The sequence below is a fragment of the Perissodus microlepis genome, chromosome 7, assembly GCF_051167445.1.
Source record: "Perissodus microlepis isolate ML-2025 ecotype Zambia chromosome 7, ASM5116744v1, whole genome shotgun sequence".
In the NCBI taxonomy this organism is placed as follows: Eukaryota; Metazoa; Chordata; class Actinopteri; order Cichliformes; family Cichlidae; genus Perissodus; species Perissodus microlepis.
In genome coordinates this window covers 811474-834245 of record NC_140467.1, presented here as the reverse complement: position 1 = coordinate 834245, position 22772 = coordinate 811474, and the positions used below count along the sequence as shown (strand labels likewise).

The 22772-nt window shown below is 42.0% G+C and overlaps 2 protein-coding genes across 4 annotated transcripts; one reads left to right on the top strand and one right to left on the bottom strand.

Moving 5' to 3' along the window:
- Positions 1-814: 814 nt before the first annotated feature.
- phaf1 (phagosome assembly factor 1) lies at positions 815-14200 on the top strand. Of its 2 annotated transcripts, none has more exons than XM_084932685.1 (16): positions 815-2082; positions 2205-2287; positions 3477-3560; positions 3653-3696; positions 4037-4116; positions 4226-4320; positions 5097-5161; positions 5329-5441; positions 6159-6292; positions 6515-6598; positions 7707-7789; positions 7884-7927; positions 8033-8076; positions 8522-8580; positions 8686-8758; positions 9131-14200. In XM_084932685.1, exons 1-16 carry the CDS (start codon positions 2019-2021, stop codon positions 9224-9226), a joined length of 1245 nt encoding a protein of 414 aa, XP_084788811.1. In that variant the 5' UTR covers positions 815-2018; the 3' UTR covers positions 9227-14200. The 2 variants fall into 2 exon arrangements, with proteins under 2 accessions (XP_084788811.1, XP_084788810.1); XM_084932684.1 differs by having other exon boundaries at positions 5064-5161.
- A 2622-nt stretch (positions 14201-16822) lies between these two features.
- Positions 16823-21654, bottom strand: b3gnt9 (UDP-GlcNAc:betaGal beta-1,3-N-acetylglucosaminyltransferase 9). 2 transcript variants are annotated; one of them, XM_084932682.1, is made up of 7 exons: positions 21321-21654; positions 20519-20774; positions 20294-20413; positions 18864-19202; positions 18267-18508; positions 17937-18192; positions 16823-17860 (listed from the first exon to the last, which is right to left on the bottom strand). In XM_084932682.1, the coding sequence occupies exons 2-7, from the start codon at positions 20669-20671 to the stop codon at positions 17516-17518; spliced, it is 1455 nt and encodes a 484-aa protein (XP_084788808.1). In that variant the 5' UTR covers positions 20672-20774; positions 21321-21654; the 3' UTR covers positions 16823-17515. The 2 variants fall into 2 exon arrangements, with proteins under 2 accessions (XP_084788808.1, XP_084788809.1); XM_084932683.1 differs by having other exon boundaries at positions 20519-20642; positions 21321-21652.
- Positions 21655-22772: the final 1118 nt, after the last annotated feature.

The window sequence follows — 22772 nt, the reverse complement described above, 5'->3', positions numbered from 1 at the left end:
AATTAAAATTGTGTGGAAAAAAACAATAGCCAGTTTCTTAACAAAAACATTTCTGCTCTGAACTGGAAGAAAAAACCCTGAGTAGAAAGCTCACATCAAGACAATAGCTCCTCAGTTCACACTAGCATTGCTCTGCTAACATGCTAACAGCACATCTGAGTTACTCCCGTCCTGTGCTGAGTCGTAGCATGAACGAATCACTCACTCACTCACCCCCTCCCTTCCTGTGCTGAATCGTAGCATGAACGAATCACTCACTCACTCACCCCCTCCCTTCCTGTGCTGAATCGTAGCATGAACGAATCTCACCCCCTCCCTCCTGGCTCACAGCTTCTTCTTCTTCTTCTTGGTTGGCAACCAATGTCAAGGAGCATTACCGCCCCGGGGCACACAGCTCAGCGGACATTTAGATGAGAAAATATATATTTGACACATTTGATAAAAAAAACTAATAAAATAAAATAAAAATAAATAAAATAAATGTTCCCTTTAGAAATCTTTTTTTTTTTTGCTCTTTTTGCTCTATAAAAATAGTTGTTTTTCTTTTTCAATCACTCATCTTAGCAGTAGGATTTACATTAAAAGAGAAACAAATTAAGTTTGAGTGAAAATATACATTTTTGCACTCTCTGGTCAACTGACTCAGTGACTCAAATGACTCAAGAAATCCGATTCACTTTGGTGAGTGACTCATTAAAGCGCGATTCAGTAAAAAGAATCAAATTTACCATCACTAACTTTTGAAAAACTTGCAGGATAAGAGAACTTAAAACGTCTCTAGCTGTCACCTGACCATGACGTCATGACGTCGACCTCGAATGTGCGCCGAAGACAGGAAGTTGAATTATCAGCTGATCCTACTGGCTGTTGTTGATGCCTGAAGTTGCTGTTGTTTGGACGCCGTGTCGCTCTTATCAGGTCCTGACATTGAAGACACGTTAAAGCGCAGAAAGGGACACGGTGGGCATTTACCAGCCGACGAGCTTATGAGTGACACGGAAAGCGTTTCCGCGCGAGTACTTGGGAATTTGCGCACGAGCGACGAAGAGCTAGCGCTCGAGCTTAAACCTTCGCTGAAACGAAAAAAGAAAAACAGCAGAGACAGCCGACGGCTCGGCGTGCTGTCTTTTGTTTATGTCGTGTCAGTTTGAACCGTGATATTCATCATTTCTGTCTTGACTTTGAGAGTTTTTTACGTTATTTATATTTATACTTGATTGAAAATAAGCCAACAGGGCAGCTAGCTCGTCCGCTAATGTTAGCTCGTAGCGCGAAGAAAAACAGTCTTGTTGACAAGATTTGATGCTTTCGTTACCGCCCAACTGTGACAGATGATAAACATAACGGGCGGAAACAGCTGAGTTTGAAAGCGCTATTTTCGTGCCTCCGTATTAGTTTGTTGTGTTTTAACCTGTCTGCCACTGGATCCGGTGCTCTGTTAGGAAACACGGCACCACAGAAGTTCATGTTTAGTTACTGAATCGAAGCCTGTTGGAGACATTTGTGGCTGTCGGACAAGTTTCTGATTAAACTCAGTGGATTCGTTTTTTAATCCTCATCGATTTATTTAAAAACACACAAACAAGCAGTCAGCTAGTTGACAGCTGGCCTTGTGCGTTTTAGGTTTGCTAAACGTTGCGTAATTTATGTTCAAGCTGGCAGTCAATGTTGGGCAACTTGTTAAATTCCAAGTTAAAACTTGTGCGTTTTAGGAAAGTTTGTGTGCTTTGTATGTGATTTTAAGGCCCGTTTGCTTTCTCTTCCTTGGTACCATTTTAATGTCAAGGACGTATGACATGAGATAAAAAAGGACACGTTTACAGTAACGCGCAGACTGAGTGGCTGTTCTGATTCTCATGAATTTGATAGCTTTGGAGAAATAATAAGAGTTATGATTTAAAGTAGTCGTCGGAAATCCTGTGGGAAAGTACTGTGTTCAGCAGCGAGGGAGAGAGAGGGTCCCTCACAGGATCCCATCGTGTCTTGAGGTGAGGTGAGCTGCCCCCCACTACTTGCCAATGCTGGATCTGGAAGTGGTGCCTGAGAGATCACTAGGAAATGAGCAATGGGAATTCGCCTTAGGTGAGCATTAAACATCTTCAGTGAATTGAAAAGATACTTTTCAACTACCTTACATATGCACTTGTTTAGACTAAATAACAAATTGTGTGTCTTGCGTTCACTGTGTGTGTGTGGGTGTTCAGGGATGCCATTTTCCCAGGCCATCTCTATCCTTCAGAAACACTGCCGCATCATCAAAAATGTCCAGGTGCTATACAGTGAACAGGTAAGACGCACAAATATCTGTTGTTTAAATATAAACTTGTGCTTGCTCACAATCCACAAACAGTCATAATCAGGTTGCAGAAGAGTTCTGGGCAGCAATTCGAGTTGTTCAGGCATTCCCGTGCAGTGGAAGTAAATCCAATTGGTTTCTAATTATTTTTCACTGAAATTACTGTAGACCACTGTAACACAGATAAAGCCATATTTATAAGTTTATCAGTTGATGATAAACAAATGCTTAACAATCTGTTTGTTGAATAAAATGTCGGAACTTTGTTGTCAGTAGGTCGTTTGTTCACCATAGAGTGCTGAAAAGTTCAAATTTCTATCTGCTATTGTCTTTGTCACGATAGTACGAGAAGCTTGTTTCTCCCATTTATTTTCAAAAAAAACAACACCCCCAAGCTCTTAATCACCACAAATTGTAATCTGTTGCAAAATGTAAATATATATATTCATTTTGCAACAGATTACAATTTGTGGTGACTAAGTAGTTGCTCAGAGCTTGGGGATGTTGCACACTCATATCAACTTTCGATTGCAAAGCACAGGTTGCCTGATGGGGGGCATCCTTTCTGCAAACATTTACAGTTGGACTGACTGCAGTCACTCTCAGAGACTGTTGGAACAGATAATTGCTGTCTAATTTATAAATGCAGACAGATTGCTCACGTTGCCATCAGTCTGAATCTTTGTCAGTGAGCACAAACTGACTTGACAGATTGACTCAACTGGCTGCCAGCTTGTTGTATTCTGGTGATATTCCTGTAGAACGGGAAGGTTGCTGAGTGGAAGTGCAATAACGAATTAAAATTAAAAGAAAAATAACTGAGATGAGATAACTTTATTTTTACCTATTAAACCTTGTCAATATCTGTTTTAACTCTGTGGACATGCTGTGCAGGTGAAAAAATGTGATAAACCACAATGACAATAATATTGTATCGTGGGATGTCTGATAATTCCCACCTCTGTTATCTTATATATTGTTAATGTTGTTTTGTTTTCACTCATCTGCACAAATCTTCTAATAATCACCCAGTATTAACTTTTTAAAATCATGTCAAAAATAAATCGAGGTGGTTGTTTCTCAGGTTTAAATGAATTCAAGGTCCGTTTGCCTGTGCGTGACAGCATCTGCTCCTGCCTCTTAATGTTAATTTATCGGTTTTAACTCCCTGCCTCTGTAGACACCACTCAGCCATGACCTCATACTGAACTTGACTCAGGATGGGATTAAACTGCTGTTTGATGCCACAAATCAGAGACTCAAGGTAAGAATTTAAGATAATTAGCAGAGCTCCAACAGTCTCCTCAAACACTCTTGGCATTCGTGCGCTGATGTTTCTGACTTTCTGCGTGATAGGTGATTGAAGTGTATGACCTGAGCAAAGTCAAGTTGAAATACTGGTAAGTAAAAACTTGAATCTATTAAATAGCAGCTGATGTAGCTGCTTTGAGAGTCATGTTAACTTCTCAGCGACATTTAATGGCATAAATCCTGGATTCTGCATATACGGCACGCCTGGTTCTCTTTATATTAACACGAACACCACTTTCAACTTTAAGTCACAGGTAGGCTTACAGCTTACTTGAGTCTGCCTGCATTAATGTGTTTCTTATTCAACGTTATCTGTTGACGAGCATAGTCCATTTCCCATCTTTGCCATTAACTCTTGAAATAATGCAGCACAGGCGCTTTGTTAATAGGTTTAATACTGACACCGTGTATGTATGGATTGTGTTTCAGTGGAGTCCATTTCAACTCTCAGACCATTGCCCCCACGATAGAGCAAATAGACCAGTCATTTGGCGCTACACACCCTGGAGGTACTTTCTAAAGGACCAGCACACTTGGAATGTTTTCACTTACAACTAATTTGGGGTTTTGGTTGTTACCCTGTATAAAATGCTCTCCTCTTCACGTGTCTCTCCCTAGTTTACAATGCTGCAGAGCAGTTGTTCCATCTCAACTTCCGGGGACTGTCCTTCTCTTTTCAACTGGACTCATGGAATGAAGCTCCAAAATATGAGGTGAGAGCGTTTTAGTCCATTTGCCTGTGAGCCAATTAAAGAAGAGCTGAGTGCTCGCTATTTCCAGTCCCAGGAGAGCCAGGCCAGCCTTGGGATTTGAGTGGTTTCCAGTCATGTAGACACTCAAAGGTCAAGCTGTATTTTTTGCCTTGTCACAAATTTACATGAAACCAAATCAGTGTGTGTCTTGGATTCTGACAGTGTTTTTGTCTTTCAGTGGATTTTGTCATGAAGTTTGTGGCACACAATGACAAAATTCATGTATTTTCTAAATTAACCCGTGGTAGTCTTAGTGTATAGGAAGACTTTATTCTTCTCACTGCAGATTAATGACTTTTTAAATGGGTAGTGGGTACGAGATGTGGCTGTTTTTAATTAAAATCAAATGTCATCCCACGGGAAGGAGTCCTGCAGTGATAGCTGCATAAGAATAAGTCAGAAGTGCTGAGTCACAGTGAGTCTCGATTTGATGTTGGACCTTTCAGATTACGCCGAAGATCCAAGACGAATGAAAGTACAAAGAACAGTGTCATCAATCAGTGAAAACACTGGTGCTTTCTTTTTTTTGAAAGCAGTGTTTAGTCAGTGCTTCATGAGACATTTCACTCCCTTTATCACATGTTGTCACTCCTGTACTGTCACAGCTCTGTTTTTTAGTCTTCTGAATGTGTTTATTCATGTGGACGCAGAGACCTTTAGTATCTACCAGTCCTGTACTACTTCCAGCTGTTTTGCCTTGGCAGCCTAACTTTGCCATGGGTTTGGCCTCCCTGCAGATTCCACATGGGGCAATGGTCAAGAGGATGCACATCTACACTGGCAACAACCTGCAGGAAACAAGGTGCGTAATAATGGCAATGCTGCCAGAGGAAACGGTTACTTTTAGTCCTTACTTCACATATTGATATGAGTTTGTTTCAACTGTTTTAAATGTTGGAAAACAATCACAGAGACAGCAAGAACAAAAAGTTACAGAAAAAATAGCTAAACTTATTTCTCTGTTCTCAGAGCTCCTGCAATGCCGTTGGCTTGTTTCCTCGGTAACATTTATGCAGAGTGTGTGGATGTCCTGAGGGATCGGGCGGGCCCTCTGGGACTCAGGCTCCGCCTTCTCACTGCAGGTAACACACAGCTCAGTACCCGAAGTGTGTGTGTGTGTGTATCTTGAAGGCTGCAAGTGATTATTTGTAAGTTTGACACCTTTGTTTTCCCCATAATGTTAACCCTTTCACGCATAGTGGTCACTACAGTGGACAGCTATTCAAAGGCTGTTTTCTTGTATTTGTATCAGTGTTGATGGTGTACTTGCACATAAACCATACCTGCCACCCACTGGTCGTTTAATGTTACTATGACTTGTTTCATGCATGAATTATGACAACCTCAATCTGGATTTTTTCTTAGTCATCTTTTCTTGCATAAAGATGAATAAAAATACTTAAGAAAAAAATCCTGATTGAGGTTGTCATAATTCATGCATGACAGGGTTAATATGGGACTACATAAATGAGCACATATACACAGTAATACCAATTTTTACTGTTGTTATTAACAGTGGTGTGAACTTGAGCTTCTTTTCTTTTTAATGTCAAAAATCACTTTTAATGTCACATCACATGTGCAGGTACACGGGTACAGCACATGCGAATGAAATTCTTGTGTGCGAGCTTCACAAGCAACAGAGGTGTGCAAAATACAATAACATAAGAACAAAGCAAAATATAAGAATGGAAATCTGTGAATTATAAGAAAAAATAAATGTACAAATACTCTATATATATATATATATATATATATATATATATATGAGCTTTACTGACTTGTTGTCTAAACTGCAGGTTGTGGTCTCGGTGTGATGACTGATAGTAAAGTCAAGTCCCTAGAGAGGAGCATCTACTTTGGAGATTCCTGTCAGGATGTGCTCGGTGCTCTGGGCTCCCCACATAAAGTTTTCTACAAATCTGAGGACAAGGTAGCAATTCAGTTTAACTCCATCTTTACTTCTTGTATTATTGCTATTATGTTAAGTCTGTAAAGTGGTGTTTAACCTGTTGGATGTTATCCATTTATCAAACCTGCTCTCTTGTCATATTTTCACCATCTTAAGAAGTTGTAGTAAATATTATTTGTATTAATTTAATTAAAGACAAAAAGTCAGAAGACTATATTTTCCCAAATTCGTTTTGTGTTTCAGATGAAGATCCACTCTCCGTCACCACATAAGCAGGTCCCATCTAAATGTAACGACTACTTCTTCAACTATTTTACCCTGGGAGTGGTACGTAAGCGAAGCCGTGCTTGTGTGTGTAAATCTTGGTGTCAGTGTCTGTGCCGAGTTATTTTTAAGAGCTTTGTCTGCCTCTGAGCTGTGTTTGAGTTTTCGTTTCCTTTTAATGGGGACTCAATGTTGTCTGAAAGTACTGTATGCGTCATTCAGAACCATTGGACGTCATACTGGAGCGCCCATATCAGCAGCACCTCCCCCTCCTTTCATATTATATTTGTAAGTCAGAGCCACGCCAAAAAGAAAAGTCCAGCTGCAACCGTTGGTCAAGTCTAGCAGTGAACAGTTATAATGGTCGTAGTGTATGTACCCCATCTCCTCCTTATTGGGTGGGCCAATCTTACTGAAACCTTGGATGAACATTGTCACACCTTCAGTGATTATTAGTACATCTCTGTTTCTCAGAAAGATTTGTAATGAATCCCATTTTTACCATCACCTGCAAATGTGATGTTACATTCACCCTTTACGCTTGTTTCACGTGTCACGTTCGACACACATGAATGTGTAACTTAAAGGTCTGCGATGATTTTGTTGACTCACCACTAAATACGTAATGAAGAACCTGAAAAGACAGCAGGAGCCTGGCTAGTATATTCAGTGACCGTGGTATGCTAAAAGTCAACGCATCGTGACCCCCCCGTTAGGATAAGTCCCTGCGGCCGGGCGGCGTGGACGCCCAGAACCTGCGAACGAGGCAACGCCGATGAGTTTGAATATTGTTGACCTTGACCACTCCTACCTGCTCGCTGTGAATTAATGGGACATTTACCTGCACTGCAGCTTGTTTCTACAATGGATGAGATGCAGGCTAAAACCGTGATAGGCGCTCAGTCTAACACAGATTCATGTCTTTGGACTGTGAGAAAACTCCTGGTCCAAAGACATGAAGGTTGAAGTTTGTGCAATAATAAAAAACAAAAACTGCAGTTTGGAACCTGCAACCATCTTGTTGTGATGCAAACCACATGCACCTGCATAAATCACTGCATGCAGAGGTGTAGCTCTGCTTTTCTTGATTTGCTCACATCTGTTTGCAGTAGATAGGTGTCTACTGCAAACACTAAAGTAACCTCAGTGACTGTATTTTCGTGTTTTTCAGGATATTCTGTTTGACTCGACAACTCACCTGGTTAAGAAGTTTGTTCTCCATACCAACTACCCTGGACATTACAACTTTAATATGTAATTATCCTTCTTATAATATAAACCAAATGTTTATTATATTTTTACACTTGTTTTTGTTGTTGCACTTATTGTAATCTCTCTGTCATCACAGATATCATCGATGTGACTTTAAGATTCCACTTGTCATCAAAAAAGGTAAAAGTTATTCAGTCGACAGCAATACCTCCATATTCATGCTTTAATGTCTAGTACTTGACTCTCCTCTGTTCTAATGTCTGTTCATTTATGTTGGCGCTTTAGAGGGAGCAGACTCTGAGGACTGCATCTTAACTACATACAGCAAGGTCAGTTCTGGAACTGTTCAATTTAGCCACAGGGTGGCGCTGTGGTAGGCAGTAGAAATCTAACAGGACTTGTAGTTTTCGGTTCGATGTTCTGACTCTGCACCTTTAGCGGATTACAAGGTTGTGACTTTGCATCGCTGACATAGGCTTACAAATTTGGTGACTGATCATAAGATGCTTTCTGTTGCACCACAGATCCAATAACAAATCAACAGTCCTGTGATATGAAACATTCATAACTGAATATCTTAGTCCTTTCTGCCCCTGGAAATGGCGTTATTTTTGTTTAACATTGTGATCTCGAAGCTGTTGCAGTCACAGTTTGTTTCTTTCCACCTTTATACAGTCAGGTGTGACATAAACAGCTGTCAGCAGTCGAGAAACAGACAGATTCCTGGAAATGTGTTTGTTATAATTGTCTGTTAACCTTTTGACTCTTCCTCAGTGGGATCAAATCCAAGAACTGCTCGGCCATCCAATGGAAAAACCTGTAGTGCTGCACAGGTAACATATAGTCTACATATATGCATTTAATATAGACAACACAGCTGTTTCAGACACCACCCACATATGTGACATCAAGTCTTGTGACCTTGTTTGCGTTTACAGGTCTTCATCGGCCAATAACACAAATCCTTTCGGCTCTACGTTCTGCTTCGGACTGCAGAGGATGATCTTTGAGGTCAGCACATTTTATGATTCAGCTGGGATTACAACATAAAACTATATGGCAGCATGCATTTTATCTGAACCACCTGACTACATGGATTGTTCCATTCAGAGCACATAAAATGTGACGTGTGTTATGTAAAATGCTGCACAAGACTGACACGTTCAGCAGTGTTATTATAGCAAAGCTGCTGAACCAGTTTAAAGCTGACAGGAATGTGAATTATTCTCTCTGAAAGGACATTTGTAGAGATTTGCTCGCAAAAGTATTAGAAATGCAAAGGTGATCAAGAAACAGCTCAACCCCTAATCTTTGAAATATGTGTTGTAGTTTGGAGCCCGTGTGTTTCAGTAGTCCTCACTGTCTTGTGTTCCTCCTCCCCAGGTGATGCAGAATAACCACATAGCATCGGTAACCCTCTACGGTGCTCCACGCACGACCAGTCACGCCCGACCCGAGTCCAGCAGTAGTTCCCACTAAACAAGTAACCGCAACCACATCCCGTTTTGGCCTGTCGTGAATCCAGTACTTCTACTGACTGACTTTCTAATCCAGAGCCAGATTCTTAACCAAGCAGACCTAACCGAACAAAGTTACTCTTACCCAGCTCAGATGCTAACAGAGAAACAACTAAAATCAGACACGGCATTTACCAACTCTTCCTGTTGGATACTAAGACTCATTCTTCCAATCCGGCACACCCACCTAGCACAGCTAAACCAACTCGGTCTATCCCGGACATCCGAGATCCAGTCACACAGTCTCTGTGCTGGAGCATGGAGCGTTTTATCTTGGTTAGCCCAACGGTCCCAGTGGTGCTGCGTTGTGGTAGAGCTCGACTGTTTCCTTTCCATCCTTAAAATGCTTTCACCCTGGACCACAGGGGGAAAAAAGCTTGTGCAGACTCTAAGCTGGCGCCAGTTTATTTATCAGCAGCCTCCGTACCGCTGTGGTGGTGGGACAGTTGGCGTTTGAATTCATCTGCTGCAAATCTCAAGTTGTTTAACATCAGCGTAATAATATCGCAGCTGGAAGCTGCTGTGGCCAGAGTCTGGAAACAAAGTGTATCACGTCAAACAACCACAACCAGCAAACCAGTACCGCCAGTCTTCCTGCCTCAGCTTCAGAACAGCATCCAAACTACAAAAAAACCAAACCAGTTCAGTCCAACCGAGAGCCATCAGAGCCAAAATGCAGTGAAAGCTGCAGAGGACTTGAACCAAAAACACGAGAATCCCAATTTTGTCACACAAGACAAGAAGCGCTCGCTCTCAGGGTTCGGACGGAGACGTCCTCCTGAACATAACCCGCTTGATGTCCCGCCCAGTTGAACCAGATGTGACCAGAAAGAAAATCCTCCCTGTTGTCTCCTTATTCTTCCTTCAACTTTGCTCAGCGGCGCCCGCCAACACACACAGACACACACACAGACACACACACAGGCAAACAAAGCACACTCAACAGCACGGCTGCTGTTACGCCTCCCTGCACGGACACGGCGACAGAAATGAGCATCTGCATGTGGTGTGAGGCTAATTTTTAAAAATGACATTTCAATTTGTGTTACTTTAAGCTTGCACAAACACACACAGCATCCTTTCATTACTAAGCTCATGTATTCCTGATACATGAAAGCTGGTTTTATCCGTTTCATCGTGAAGCAGACTGACATGCAGGAATGACACGAGAATCTTTGCATGGACTCTTGTGCAGCGAGAGGAGACTTACTACAAGCACAAACTGACAGCCCGTTTTCTCTGATTGGTTGCATCTTCTTGCATGTTGTGAGGGGTGTAGAGTCGCCACAGAGTTTCTTCATTTTACCGCGGCCGCCCTTTTCACTCGTTCGCCTCGAGACCATTTCCATCGTGTACTGTTTTAAATCCGTTCGTACATTTGCACTAATACTCACCTTTTTACTTGACTGTTTGATTGATCTTCAGATATGGATATTTTTTTTCGTACATTGGATGAGAGGGTGTGTGTGTGTGTGTGTGTGTGTGTGTCCTGGATACATATGGAAAGAAGGAAGAGGCCCTTACGTGGTGCTCAGTGTTCGCAGTGCCGTCCTCTTTGTCGCTCCATCTTCTGCTCCTCCTTCACGTCACTGACACATGGCACAGTCTGCATTTGTTTCCTTGTTGAATTGCCAAACTGCGATAGCCAAAGAGGTTTCAGGATGTTGTTATTTGATGTGCTGACATTATCACTGTATTACTGTCTGAACATTTCATACAGAGAGAGTCGGCCGTTGGCCGTCTCTGTTCTTTTGGATCTTTTTGTGTCTGACTTGCACATGTTCGTCGTTGCTGTAGTAAAACCTCAGCTCCTGGTTTCTCTGACGGCTGACAGTAATTATACGACACGAAGAGCTGACTCTGAAAGCGCTCGGTCCATCTGTCGTCTGGATTCGGTCCCACAGATTCACAGTAGTGTGTGTATGCTGAGAAGTGTCAGAGTGGTCACTGTTGTCACTGAGCTGTCATTCAAAGAACCGCCACCATTTCTCTGGGTTTAGTTCATTTGAACCGGAAACGGGGAAAGAAAACCAGTCATTCCTCCATCGTGTGACGTGCAGCTTTGCATCAAACTCCCATTTTATAAATTTACATTATTTTTAATTCCAAGCAGATTAATAAACTGTGTATTAATTTTAATACACATTTTCTTGTATTGTTCTTCAGTACAAACAATTCCTTTAATTTTCTCTCTGTTGCTGAATTTGTGATCAGTGACTCAATCGGTTAGCATCCCTGTCTGTTAGCCTGTGACCAGCATTATCCAACGAGTACAAACCTGTGCTAACTCTACTTTAATAAGCAAAAAACAAACAAAAAGACCAATACTGCGATGTTTTCATTAGAAGGAAACTAATTAATTTTACTTGTCTATGTTCCTAATTCCTTATAATTCCTAAGCATTTGCTATTTTTATGTATTCAGGCTTTTATGCGTAATGTTGTTGTATGAATGCTGTATATAAATGCGTGCTCTTATTCTGGTGTCTTCTTATTTACAGTGTTAGTGGCTTGGCACCTCAACATTTCTGCATTGATTTTTATTAGAGTTAAGCTCAGGTGGAGTCATCTGCTCACAGCTCATTATTGTTTTTATTCTAGACCACTCAGTATTCATATTTTTGCATGTGCAATGCTAACACTGCAAGTATGCTGACATGTCAGCAGTTAGTAAAGCCCTGCTTAAACTGCTTGCTCACAGTTGGCCTGGAAGAGAGCTCTCTCTTTAATCCAGTGGACAGAAATGGATTTTTAGTCTGGCTTTGGTGTGCTGCGAGATTTAACATCTGCATCCTGAAAGTTGATTCTGTTCATCTGGACGTTTTCAGTGGGAGAAACGTTTCGTCATCATCAGGTGACGTCTTCAGTCTCAGCTGACTGCAGGTTTCCAACCTTATAAACATCTGCACAATGACAGGAACTAGCACCACCGAATGAACAATGGGCTGGGAGGTCAGTTTATGATCATTAATATGCAAACTGTTATGATCATTGATCAAAGCCCATGAGTACCATTCACAGAGAGTTGGGGACTGGCTGCAATCACAGCATTGTGAGATGGTTACAGATGCATCTACATCTACTTGTTTACAAAGAAAAATATCAGTTTTCCAAGCTTTCCTGTAGCCAGATGAGCATGGCGTTCCATTGCTCGTTTTCCAAAACTGGGACACCACAAGCTACAGTAATATTTTCAAATTTAAATCCAAAAAACACCTATTTTCTTATTGGACTCCCAGGGTCAGATATTTAAGAGCGACGGCTGTCCGCTTTGACTCTGAAATTGGAAAGACTGTTCCCTGCTCTCCTCCCGTTTGTCCACAGCTTCAGTCAAATAGGGGAAAGGTGTAACTCTAGTGAATGCTATATAACATTTACTACCACTTGCTTTTGTGTAAGCAAATATAAATGTAAAAAATAAGATACAAAACTGTTGGATATCGTGCCTCATCTCCCACCGAGCCTGTCTTTGACTTCTTTCTCTATCGACCCTGTAAAAAGGAATCTCCTTGTATATAAAATCGAATGCATTTGAGCTGCAGCGTTGTACAGTATGTATGTGTGTCACTGAGCTCCAGCAACAAGGTAACATGGTATTATGGCTGACTCGTTTTACATTTACCTGCACAGTTTGGCAGGTTGGGTTTCCCCAAAATGAGGAATGTGTTGTTAGTTCTGAACTAGTTATTTTTGTTTGAGTTTCTTGTACTGGCTTCCATTTCTGTTGGGGGTGTGGAGGGTGGGGTCTCATGTGTGTTCATAACCACCCGAAACACCCAGATCAGTGTTAACATGGCGTGGAATACATGAGTGTAGCAAATGCAGGTCTAGAAAATCAGGCCTTAGTTCTCCACGAGAGTGACAGAAACTGAAAAAACCTGTAGATTTCAGATACAAATCAACATCTGAAGCAAAACGTCTCCTCCCTCCAAGCTCTGCTGTAACTGTTTGTCTTTATCCTTTTTTTGTTGTTTTAAACACAGTAATGTGAGAATCTGAGACCCGCATTACATCAGTCAGCCACAGCATTGCCTACTTTTGTCTCGTTGAGCCGAATGTGACCCCTCACGGCATGAAGCACCTCTGAGGGTGTCCCGTTGTTCCCACAGAGAAAGGGGAATTGGCCCGTCGCTCCAGTTTTGGTAAACCCAGCCCAGTGTCGTGCACGGTCATTGCTGTGATGAAGCATTGTCACTCAGAGATGGCGAGGGGAGCTGTAGGGTGCTGGGTAGGTGATCTCACCCTAACTCAGGTGGACATATCACATCCTTGTTTTTCCAAAGTTTTTAGGGCAGAAAAACAAGAGAAACTTTGATCTGTGTGGCTTTTAATTTACACCTTTTTTTTTTCTTGCTTTTTACTAATTTTTATTTTACTGAATGGGCAGATGTGTGATTATCAAACTGAGATTGTTGTAATTTATAATTGTCATCTTCAGTGTAATGATAATCTCATGTTAATGCTTTGTATCGTCTGTCCTTGGTATCATTTGTTCTGTTGCCCCCCCCCCCCTTTACTCCCTGCAGAATATATGTGGTGTGTGTGTGTGTGTGTGTGGGTGTGTGTGTGTACATTAAGCCCATTTCTGGAAATGGAGCTGGTATACTTAATTAAACTTGTAAAATTCATGGCAATGTGGCATTTTATATTTTGAATACTATAACTTTGTGTATGAAGAAACAGGTAGATTAACAAAGCATGTCCACAGGAAAAAAGGCAATAACGTAGCGAGTTACCGAGAAGGACTGAGAGCTTCGCTCTGGCACTTTGATGCTGTTTCGCGATGATGATGAGATGTGCCGTCTCCTAAGACTCCAACGCACCATTTGGACTTGAATGAAAGTGAATGTTCACTGCTGACTGACATCAAAGTTCATTTTCTGTTTGTGCAACCAGGATATGAAAAAAATAATAAAAAAATATGGATGTCGAAAATAGCAAGAGGTTTTTTACTTTTTTTCTCCCCAAGTTTAAACTCAAAGATGGATTACAAATAAGAATTTTGTCCTCTTCATTGCACATGACACATCATTCAAAAGTTTGTGTGTCCCACAGAAAACCAGTTGGCCAGTGGAAGTCCTAATTTAAATTCCTGTCTTCTTTTATCCGTCTGTATAGATGGATAGAGATATTAGAAAATGCTAAATTCATCGCTCATCCTCGGTATGCCATTTATAAATACAGATATATTTTTATAACTATGTTTGATTGTTACTAGTAGTGATGTGGTAGCAGTGATATCTGTACATGCTGTAACAGATGGATAAACATATCTGTGTTTATAAAAGACGTACTACGGAGGAGTCATGAGATGATGAATTAAACACTCACTAACACCATACTGATGCTTAATAGTGTACCATTATGAAGTGCTGCTGATGACTGAATAAAACCTTTGAAGAAGGTTGAAAATAATGAAAATAATTCTAGAAGTCTCGGCATTTCCAAGAGAGCGGGATTTATCGCTGTGATAGCACGATGATTCGCACACCAGGTTTGGAACTTGAACTCAGCCTGTATTCATGCATTTTCACCCGTATCGGATCTCCCCTGCAAACCTCTTTCAGGTGAGCTAACTATCCTTTATCCATTTCTTTAATGTCAGGTGTGTTTCCAGAACCACTAAAAACTGCTGGAATTAAACCTATACTGAAAAAGGACAATCTTGACAAGACACAAATGAACAACTACAGGCCGATCTCAAATCTCCCATTTTTAAGTAAGATCATTGAAAAAGCAGTTTCTCAACAGCTCAATTACTTCTTAACACAGAATAACTGCTATGATGCCTTCCAGTCAGGTTTTAGACAGAACCACAGCACTGAAACCGCTCTGACCAAAGTGTTTAATGACACATGTCTGAATACAGACAGTGGAAAAATGTCAGTCTTAGTTTTACTGGATCTCAGTGCAGCATTTGATACTGTTGACCACAACATATTACTCAAACGACTGGAGAACTGGGCAGGTCTTTCAGGAACTGTACTAAACTGGTTCAAAACATACTTAGAAAACAGGAAATACTTTGTATCAACAGGTAACTTCACATCTGAGCAGACAAGTATCACATGTGGAGTTCCCCAAGGTTCCATCTTGGGACCCCTTCTGTTTAACATTTACATGCTCCCACTGGCACAGATTATAAAGAACAACAAAATAAACTGTCACAGCTATGCAGATGACATACAAGTATATATCACAATGTCACCAGGAGACCGAGGCCCTGTACAGGCTCTTGGTAAATGCATTGAGGAAATTAATGACTGGTTGTGCCACAATTTTCTCCAGCTAAACAAAAACAAAACTGAAGTAATCGTCTTTGGCGCCAAAGAAAAACGATTACAGGTCACCAGAGAACTTCAATCTATACACCTAAAAACCACAAACCAGGAGAGAAATGTGGGTGTAGTGATGGATGCAGACCTAAACTTAGAAAAACACATTAAGACAATAACAAAGTCAGCTTACTATCACCTCAAGAATATATCAAGGATAAAAGATCTGACGTCCCAACAGGACCTGGAAAAACTAGTCCATGCATTCATCTTTAGCAGGCTTGATTACTGTAAAGCATCTTTACAGGTCTACCTAAAAATCAGTCAGACAACTACAGCTCATTCAGAACTCTGCTGCTCGAGTCCTCACTAAGACCAAAAAAGTGGACCACATCAGTCCAGCTCTGAGGTCTTTACACTGGCTGCCTGTCCGTCAGAGGATAGACTTTAAAGTTCTGATGCTGGTCTATAAAGCTCTGAATGGTTTAGGACCAAAATACATCAGTGACCTCCTGACCCAGTATGAACCTTCCAGATCCCTCAGGTCATCTGGATCCGGCTTTTTATCAGCTCCCAGAGTCAGAACCAGACACGGAGAAGCTGCATTCAGCTTTTATGCTCCTTATATCTGGAACAAACTCCCAGAAAGCCTCAGATCAGCTGAAACACTCAGTTTATTTAAATCCAGGTTGAAGACTCACCTGTTCTCAGCTGCATTTGAATAAAACACCAAATCCACACTTAAGCTTAAATTTCAAAACCTACATTTTAACTACTGATTTTATCTACTGTTTTTTGTTTTGCTTTTTTTTTTTTAAATCAATTTTCAATCCTGCTTTTTATTTGTTTTTGTTTTTTAATGTCTGTGTAAAGCACTTTGAATCACCTTGTTGTTGAATTGTGCTATATAAATAAACCTGCCTTGCCTTGCATTCAGGTTGGCCTATCAGAGAGAGACAGATCAGCCGATGTTATATTTACATATTGTTCTGTAATTATCTGTGTTGTGTGTTTATCAATCGCTGTAAGTATCTGATGAAGCTGGTTGAACATTTGGTTTTGTTTGTCTTATCTCGACCCACTGAAATGTCAAACAAGTAATGACAGGGTTACAATATGCCTCGAAAACAAAACCCACTTTGCTGAAGTCTGCCACACTAAATACTGAACCTCAGTGCTGTCCCGTCCATGTTTGCTTCGTCTGTCTTCATGAGGACCATATCAGCCATAATATTCTAGACTAATCTTACACAACATGGCAAAAACAGGCAAATTCTACTAAAGTCCAGAGAACACGAGATTGTTTATTTCATTTTAACGGACATAAATGTGATCTGTATACATGTGTGAACTTTGGCAGATTACTCTGAGATTCAGGAAACGGGATACGCCCAAACTTCGGCAGAGGTTTAGTTAGTGTGCATGTTTCAGTGAGCCTTGGTCCCATTTGGTTTGCATCATGCAGATGGTTTCTATTTAGACTTGATTTGCTGCTCCTCCGGGGAACAGATAATGCGACCTTCCATTGGCGCCTCTGGGCAGCGTTACAAAGAAGAGAGGGGCATCTCTAAAAATCCCTGCTGCCTTCCCACTACACAAAGTCATTTCCAGTCTTGTCCACAGTCTGAATGTTAACAACGTGACAGCTTCGAGCAAATGGGGTTAAACCAGCTAACCGCACTTTCTTTGGTTGTTCTCGTGGAACTGTATGGACATAAACACTGTAAACAATACATTAAGGTTTAAAAGTCCCAACCGTTCACAGCCACAGTGTGAAAAGACAAATGGGGCTCTGATGTCAAACTAAAATCCCCTCGGGGCTTTCTTTCTCAATAATCTGGAACACATTTGGCCTTCGTCAGTTCATTTCCCCCACGACTGCCAGCCAGCTTGTATAAAGTCTCATATGACTCAGCTGCGCTTTTGAACGCCTCACGAGCCTTTCCAGTCTCGTGCTATGACCATTTCGTAGGGTCACTAATGTGAGACGAACACCCGTTTCTCATCGTAGTCCGTCTCCTCCCCCACCATCGAGCCCAGCCCCCCCCTCCATTTAAAAGGCCGGGGCGTCCGGCTGGTCCTGTTGTGGCAGCTCAGTTTGGGGTCGTGCAGGAGGTTCCACATGAGCCAGATTTGGGGGACGCTGAGGCTGTGAACAACCATGAGTTCTCTGTAAAAACAAGGGTCGAACGTCTGAAGGTGAGGAGCTGCTGACGGTCGGGGAATTCCAAAGGTCCGAAAGCCCTGATGTCGCGATGGTTTGATGCCGATCAGCTGGAGGCACATTCCCAGAAAGACATCGTCGATGGGGAACAATTCCACCTGGAAAAAAAAGTCATTCGAAATCATAGCATTTTTGATAGATGTGTGAAAATGCTCACTTTCTAATTTGAAGTACCTGTCGACAGGCAGAGCTCAGTCTCTGGGCTGTGTGTCCCGACATAACGAACCCTCCTCCGCCAGCATAATCGGGGTACAGACCCCCTCCGTACAAAAACTCTGGCACATAGTATTTGGAAGTGCGCCGGCGAATGGGTTTAGCACGGATAATAATATCACCGATAAACAGATCCTCGTTTGGCTGTTGACCTCGTAGCATTTCCAGTATGTTTTCCACATTAACATACACATCGGCATCACCTTTGAAGATGAACCTGGATAAGACGAGATAAACGTAAGCTGAGCACCGGGAAAAAAACTTAAGTCGGCTCGATTAATCGACACTGACTTGACACGAGGACAGCTGCTGTTGATCCAGTTCAGAAAGTGTGTTTCTTTTAGCGTCAGGTTGAAAAAGGTGTCTTCGAAATCCCACAGCAGGACGTCCTTATAGGTTTGACTCTCGTAGGACAGGAGCTGATCCCACAGAGGCAGAGCAGTTCGATTCTTGGGAACACCCAAGAGGAAAACTGTGCGGATGGACACGTCATTTTCAAAATGTCCCTCCTTACCCCACGTCCGGCGTACTACCTAAGAAAACATGAAGCACAAAGGTTGTTTAACTCGACTAAGAGACTAAAGGTTTTCCTAACACGCTGCTCAGACACTTTATAGACAAGGAGCAGTAATACTTTTCATTAGGAATCATGTTTATGTCGATAAATTGAGTTACGTCCCACATTCAGTCACTTTCTTTGCTCAGTTTTGTTCCTTAATCCACTCCTGCCTTAAAGATGCTCTTGATCCGTATCGACCGGTGCTGGAAAACCAGATTACGTAAGTAGTGATGCCGTGGAGTGGAAAAGGAACTAAATTGGTTATTACAGCCTCAAGTTTAGTAAGACGCAGAAAATACTGAGACATATGTTCTTGCAGAATATTTTACCTGACGTTTATCAAAATCTGCTGCTATGGATTTCACTGCAATGAGCATATAAGGGGCATTGTTAGACCCCCCTCCTTGTTCCTCTGCTCCTCTGATGTGACATTTTTCTGGCTGGTCTATGAGCAGCTTGAAGTTTCTGTTGTCCTTTTCTCTCAGATAAGCCTCAAAGTCAAACTGTGGCATCGTGGGTAGGGGATTGGCCGCAGTCTTGGTCGGCACAGCGTTCTTCCTTCGTGGCTTGGATTTGCCCTTAGACTTGGATTTGTGTTGGGGAGGTTTCGACCTGGACTGGGATTTACATGGAGGTGGCTGGACCCCTGAAGCCCTGGACGGGAACGCCTAATTAGGGGAAAATGTGTAAAGAAGACAATTCAATTCAATTCAATTCAATTTTATTTATATAGCGCCAAATCACAACAAAAGTCGCCTCAAGGCGCTTCATAGATACAGAGAAAAACCCAACAATCATATGACCCCCTATGAGCAAGCACTTTGGCGACAGTGGGAAGGAAAAACTCCCTTTTAACAGGAAGAAACCTCCGGCAGAACCAGGCTCAGGGAGGGGCGGGACCATCTGCTGTGATTGGTTGGGGTGGGAGAAGGAAGACAGGATAAAGACATGCTGTGGAAGAGAGACAGAGGTTAATAACAGATATGATTCAATGCAGAGAGGTCTATTAATACATAGTGAGTGAGAAAGGTGACTGGAAAGGAAAAACTCAATGCATCTTGGGAATCCCCCGGCAGCCTACGTCTATTGCAGCATAACTAAGGGAGGATTCAGGGTCACCTGGTCCAGCCCTAACTATATGCTTTAGCAAAAAGGAAAGTTTTAAGCCTAATCTTAAAAGTAGAGATAGTTTCTGTCTCCCGAATCCAAACTGGAAGCTGGTTCCACAGAAGAGGGGCCTGAAAACTGAAGGCTCTGCCTCCCATTCTACTTTTAAATACTCTAGGAACAACAAGTAGGCCTGCAGAGCGAGAGCGAAGTGCTCTAATAGGGTGATATGGTACTACAAGGTCATTAAGATAAGATGGGGCCTGATTATTTAAGACCTTGTATGTGAGGAGCAGGATTTTGAATTCATTAGCGGCACGTAATCTTAACAGCCATATAATACTCACACAGTGTCCTGCATAATGTTTGTTTGTGACTCTGTATTTCATACTAATGTTGTAAATGAGGACTGAGCTAAGAAAGGAATATCATGGTGCAACAACTTCAGGACTTTGTGTCACAATCTGATCCACTCCTCCACTTTTATTTAAATCTCAGTTTCTATTGAATATCTCTAAAAACTGAGATTTTTTTGTATATATCGCTGGCAATATAGACCCTTAAACAATATGTGTTTTAATAAAGCCATTAGGCTCGCTGCTATAATACCAACACCTTCATATCAGCAAGTGTAACCTATATCGGGTCATACCCCTTGAAAGTCCTGGCCCACTTTAGCTCCAGTGGCTCCCAGCAGGGTCCGACTGGGGCTGGTGGAGCCGTGGATGTGCAGTTTCCACACAGGTCTATCCCATCCAGAGGAGAGCACAACCTGGAAACACGAGTGTTGGTTGAAAACTGAGTTGGATTTTTCTTTTAATCCAAAAAGCAACAGTGAAACAACGTGAACGGCAAACAGAGCAACTTCCATCCTTACTTGTCGGGCATACAGCAGGAAACAGAACAGCACCAGCAGCAGAACTGTGCACATCACGTCTCCCTTCACATGGAGGAGCCTCCTCGTCATCAACATCCTTCTCAGCATCGTTTGAAGACGCTGACTGTAGTGAAGTATTAAGCAGGAATGCATTGGTCAGTCCTGCAGCAGCCTGGCAGACTGACTGGTACTTGGAGCTGGAAGACTCGATTTGGTTTTGCTGACTAGTCTGTTAAACTTGTGACGTGAGAACATCCTGGAGCAAAAGCAACAGACAGCATCAAAGAAAAAACAAAGAATCATTTATCGACCGCCCCATTATTCTTCCCTTTGGGTTAAACTGTCCCAGATATTTATTTCCCGCGGTCATCTGATGCAATCGCTTCTTCCACTGTGGAAGAAATCAGTTCAGCAGATTTCCCGGGGCAAACAAATAAGCTGCAGTCTAGATGCCACAGCCAGTCCTCTCATTTTCACCCACTTTTTTACTGTATCACCGATAAACATCCACGCAACAATATCACTCGTGCTTTTTATGAGCTGATGCGACTGTTTTTCCCTCTCACACCAAATTCTTCACTGGGTTCAGGAGTGGGAGTGTCTGGGTCTTATGTAAGGGAACACGAAGGTACCGAGAACTACTTTCTAAGAACGCTGTGTCCCTGAAGCAGACATAACGGCATAAACAAGAACACAGAAGATTATCAGCTATATTACAAATATAGAAACACGCATCTGCTTATTTCTTTCATATTTAAATATATCGAGTGTTTTCTTGTTAAAGCAATTCATTCAGACTTACCCGAGGAGGCAGACAGAGGGTCAAACTAAAAACATCTGGGCTCCAGCGTGGGCTCCTTCTGCTCTAACAAAGTAAACCGACTTCCAGAGTTTGTAGAAAACCGCGAGGGGAAGTAAAATAGCGCACATCTGCCCGTGTGCTGTTTTCATGAGTACGAAAGATGCTCAAAGACGAGATGAAAACCCTGAAGGTGTTTCTCTGACCTGGCGCAGGACGGCTCTCCTCATGCTGCGTTAAGGTGCTGTAGGAAATAACACGTGTTCATTGTGTACCGTGGCAAACGCTAGCCTGTCTTACTTTTGGAGCGCTAATGGTTAAAGTGTGAGTTACTGACTCGATGTGGGCGTGGCTGAACGAGCTCAAAAGTAGAGTATCGCTCTACAGATACTCTTCAAACGCAGTTAAAGTAGACGATCAACGCGAACAGCCTTTGGGAGGAGATGTATAGAAATATGTCAATAAACCGGGCAAAAGCAAAGGGCATATGCAAAGACATCAGGCTAGTGATGCAAGTTTGTTTTTGGTTTTTTTTGCCTAATAAACTCTGTAAAAATGTCGATATATAATACAGGGCAGCGTGGGCAGTGTCATAGGGCTCTGGTCGGCAGTAGGGAGGAGTTAACCACTGATTCAAACCAGGGACTGCATAAAACATTTAAAAATGCAGTAAAACTTGGAGTGTTGTTCATGGTTTTGGTCTTGTTTGTTTCTACCAGGGATTTTAGAAATGAGGTCTAACTACAGAGCAGACTCAAGGAGATGTTCAGTGGCATCAAGTTTGATGGTGTCCAGCTTTTGATGCAGGTTTGCCACCACACCGTGAAGCAGAGGAAATACAAGAGAAGGTGATGATATAAAACGGTATAGAAGGAAATGTAAAAGTCATCCTGCAGTGCGTGTACAGCATTCAGACTCCCAACTGCATTTAAAGCTACGTGACCCACTGTTGGCAGAATCGTGATGATGTTTTCTGTACACAGTCCGTGGCTTTGTTGGCCCAGGATGGGAGTGGGGTAACTATGGCTGTATCCCAATTCAGGGTCTGCAGCCTCAACGATCCTCAAGGGCCGCGTACTCAAAGACCGCTAAGGCCGGAAGTGCGAGGCTTGTGAAATGGGCGGTCTAGCCTCCGTCGCGCTGCCCAGGTTGCCTAGCAACCATGATACTAACAGCTGGAAACGTGTCATACAGCTTTGTTTGACAGAAATGAAGGAGAAAATCTTTTGTTCATTTGTTTGTTTGTTTCTACATGAGCTTTAATCATTCTCTGTAAGATTAAGCTCAGCTATTGAACACCGTATATTTTAAAGTAAAGGCTTTAAAACCAAGTTAGTACAAACGTCACTAATGTCACATAACTTTGCCGACATGTGGCCAACAGGAATGTTTTAATGTTCTTCGTTATTAAACATTTGCACATAAATAAGTGACATAATATTCAGTACTTACTTA

Bases quoted from the DNA above. Each gene is read 5' to 3' on its own strand.
- phaf1 (XM_084932684.1), top strand. From the start codon at position 2,019: ATGCTGGATCTGGAAGTGGTGCCTGAGAGATCACTAGGAAATGAGCAA. The intron at 3,561-3,652 runs GTAAGAATTTAA...TCTGCGTGATAG, and splicing joins CCACAAATCAGAGACTCAAG to GTGATTGAAGTGTATGACCT. The intron at 8,077-8,521 runs GTCAGTTCTGGA...ACTCTTCCTCAG, and splicing joins TCTTAACTACATACAGCAAG to TGGGATCAAATCCAAGAACT.
- b3gnt9 (XM_084932682.1), bottom strand. From the start codon at position 20,671: ATGCATTCCTGCTTAATACTTCACTACAGTCAGCGTCTTCAAACGATG. The intron at 18,509-18,863 runs GTAAAATATTCT...ATGTTTTCTTAG, and splicing joins CAGATTTTGATAAACGTCAG to GTAGTACGCCGGACGTGGGG. The intron at 17,861-17,936 runs GTACTTCAAATT...TTTTTTTTCCAG, and splicing joins TGAGCTCTGCCTGTCGACAG to GTGGAATTGTTCCCCATCGA.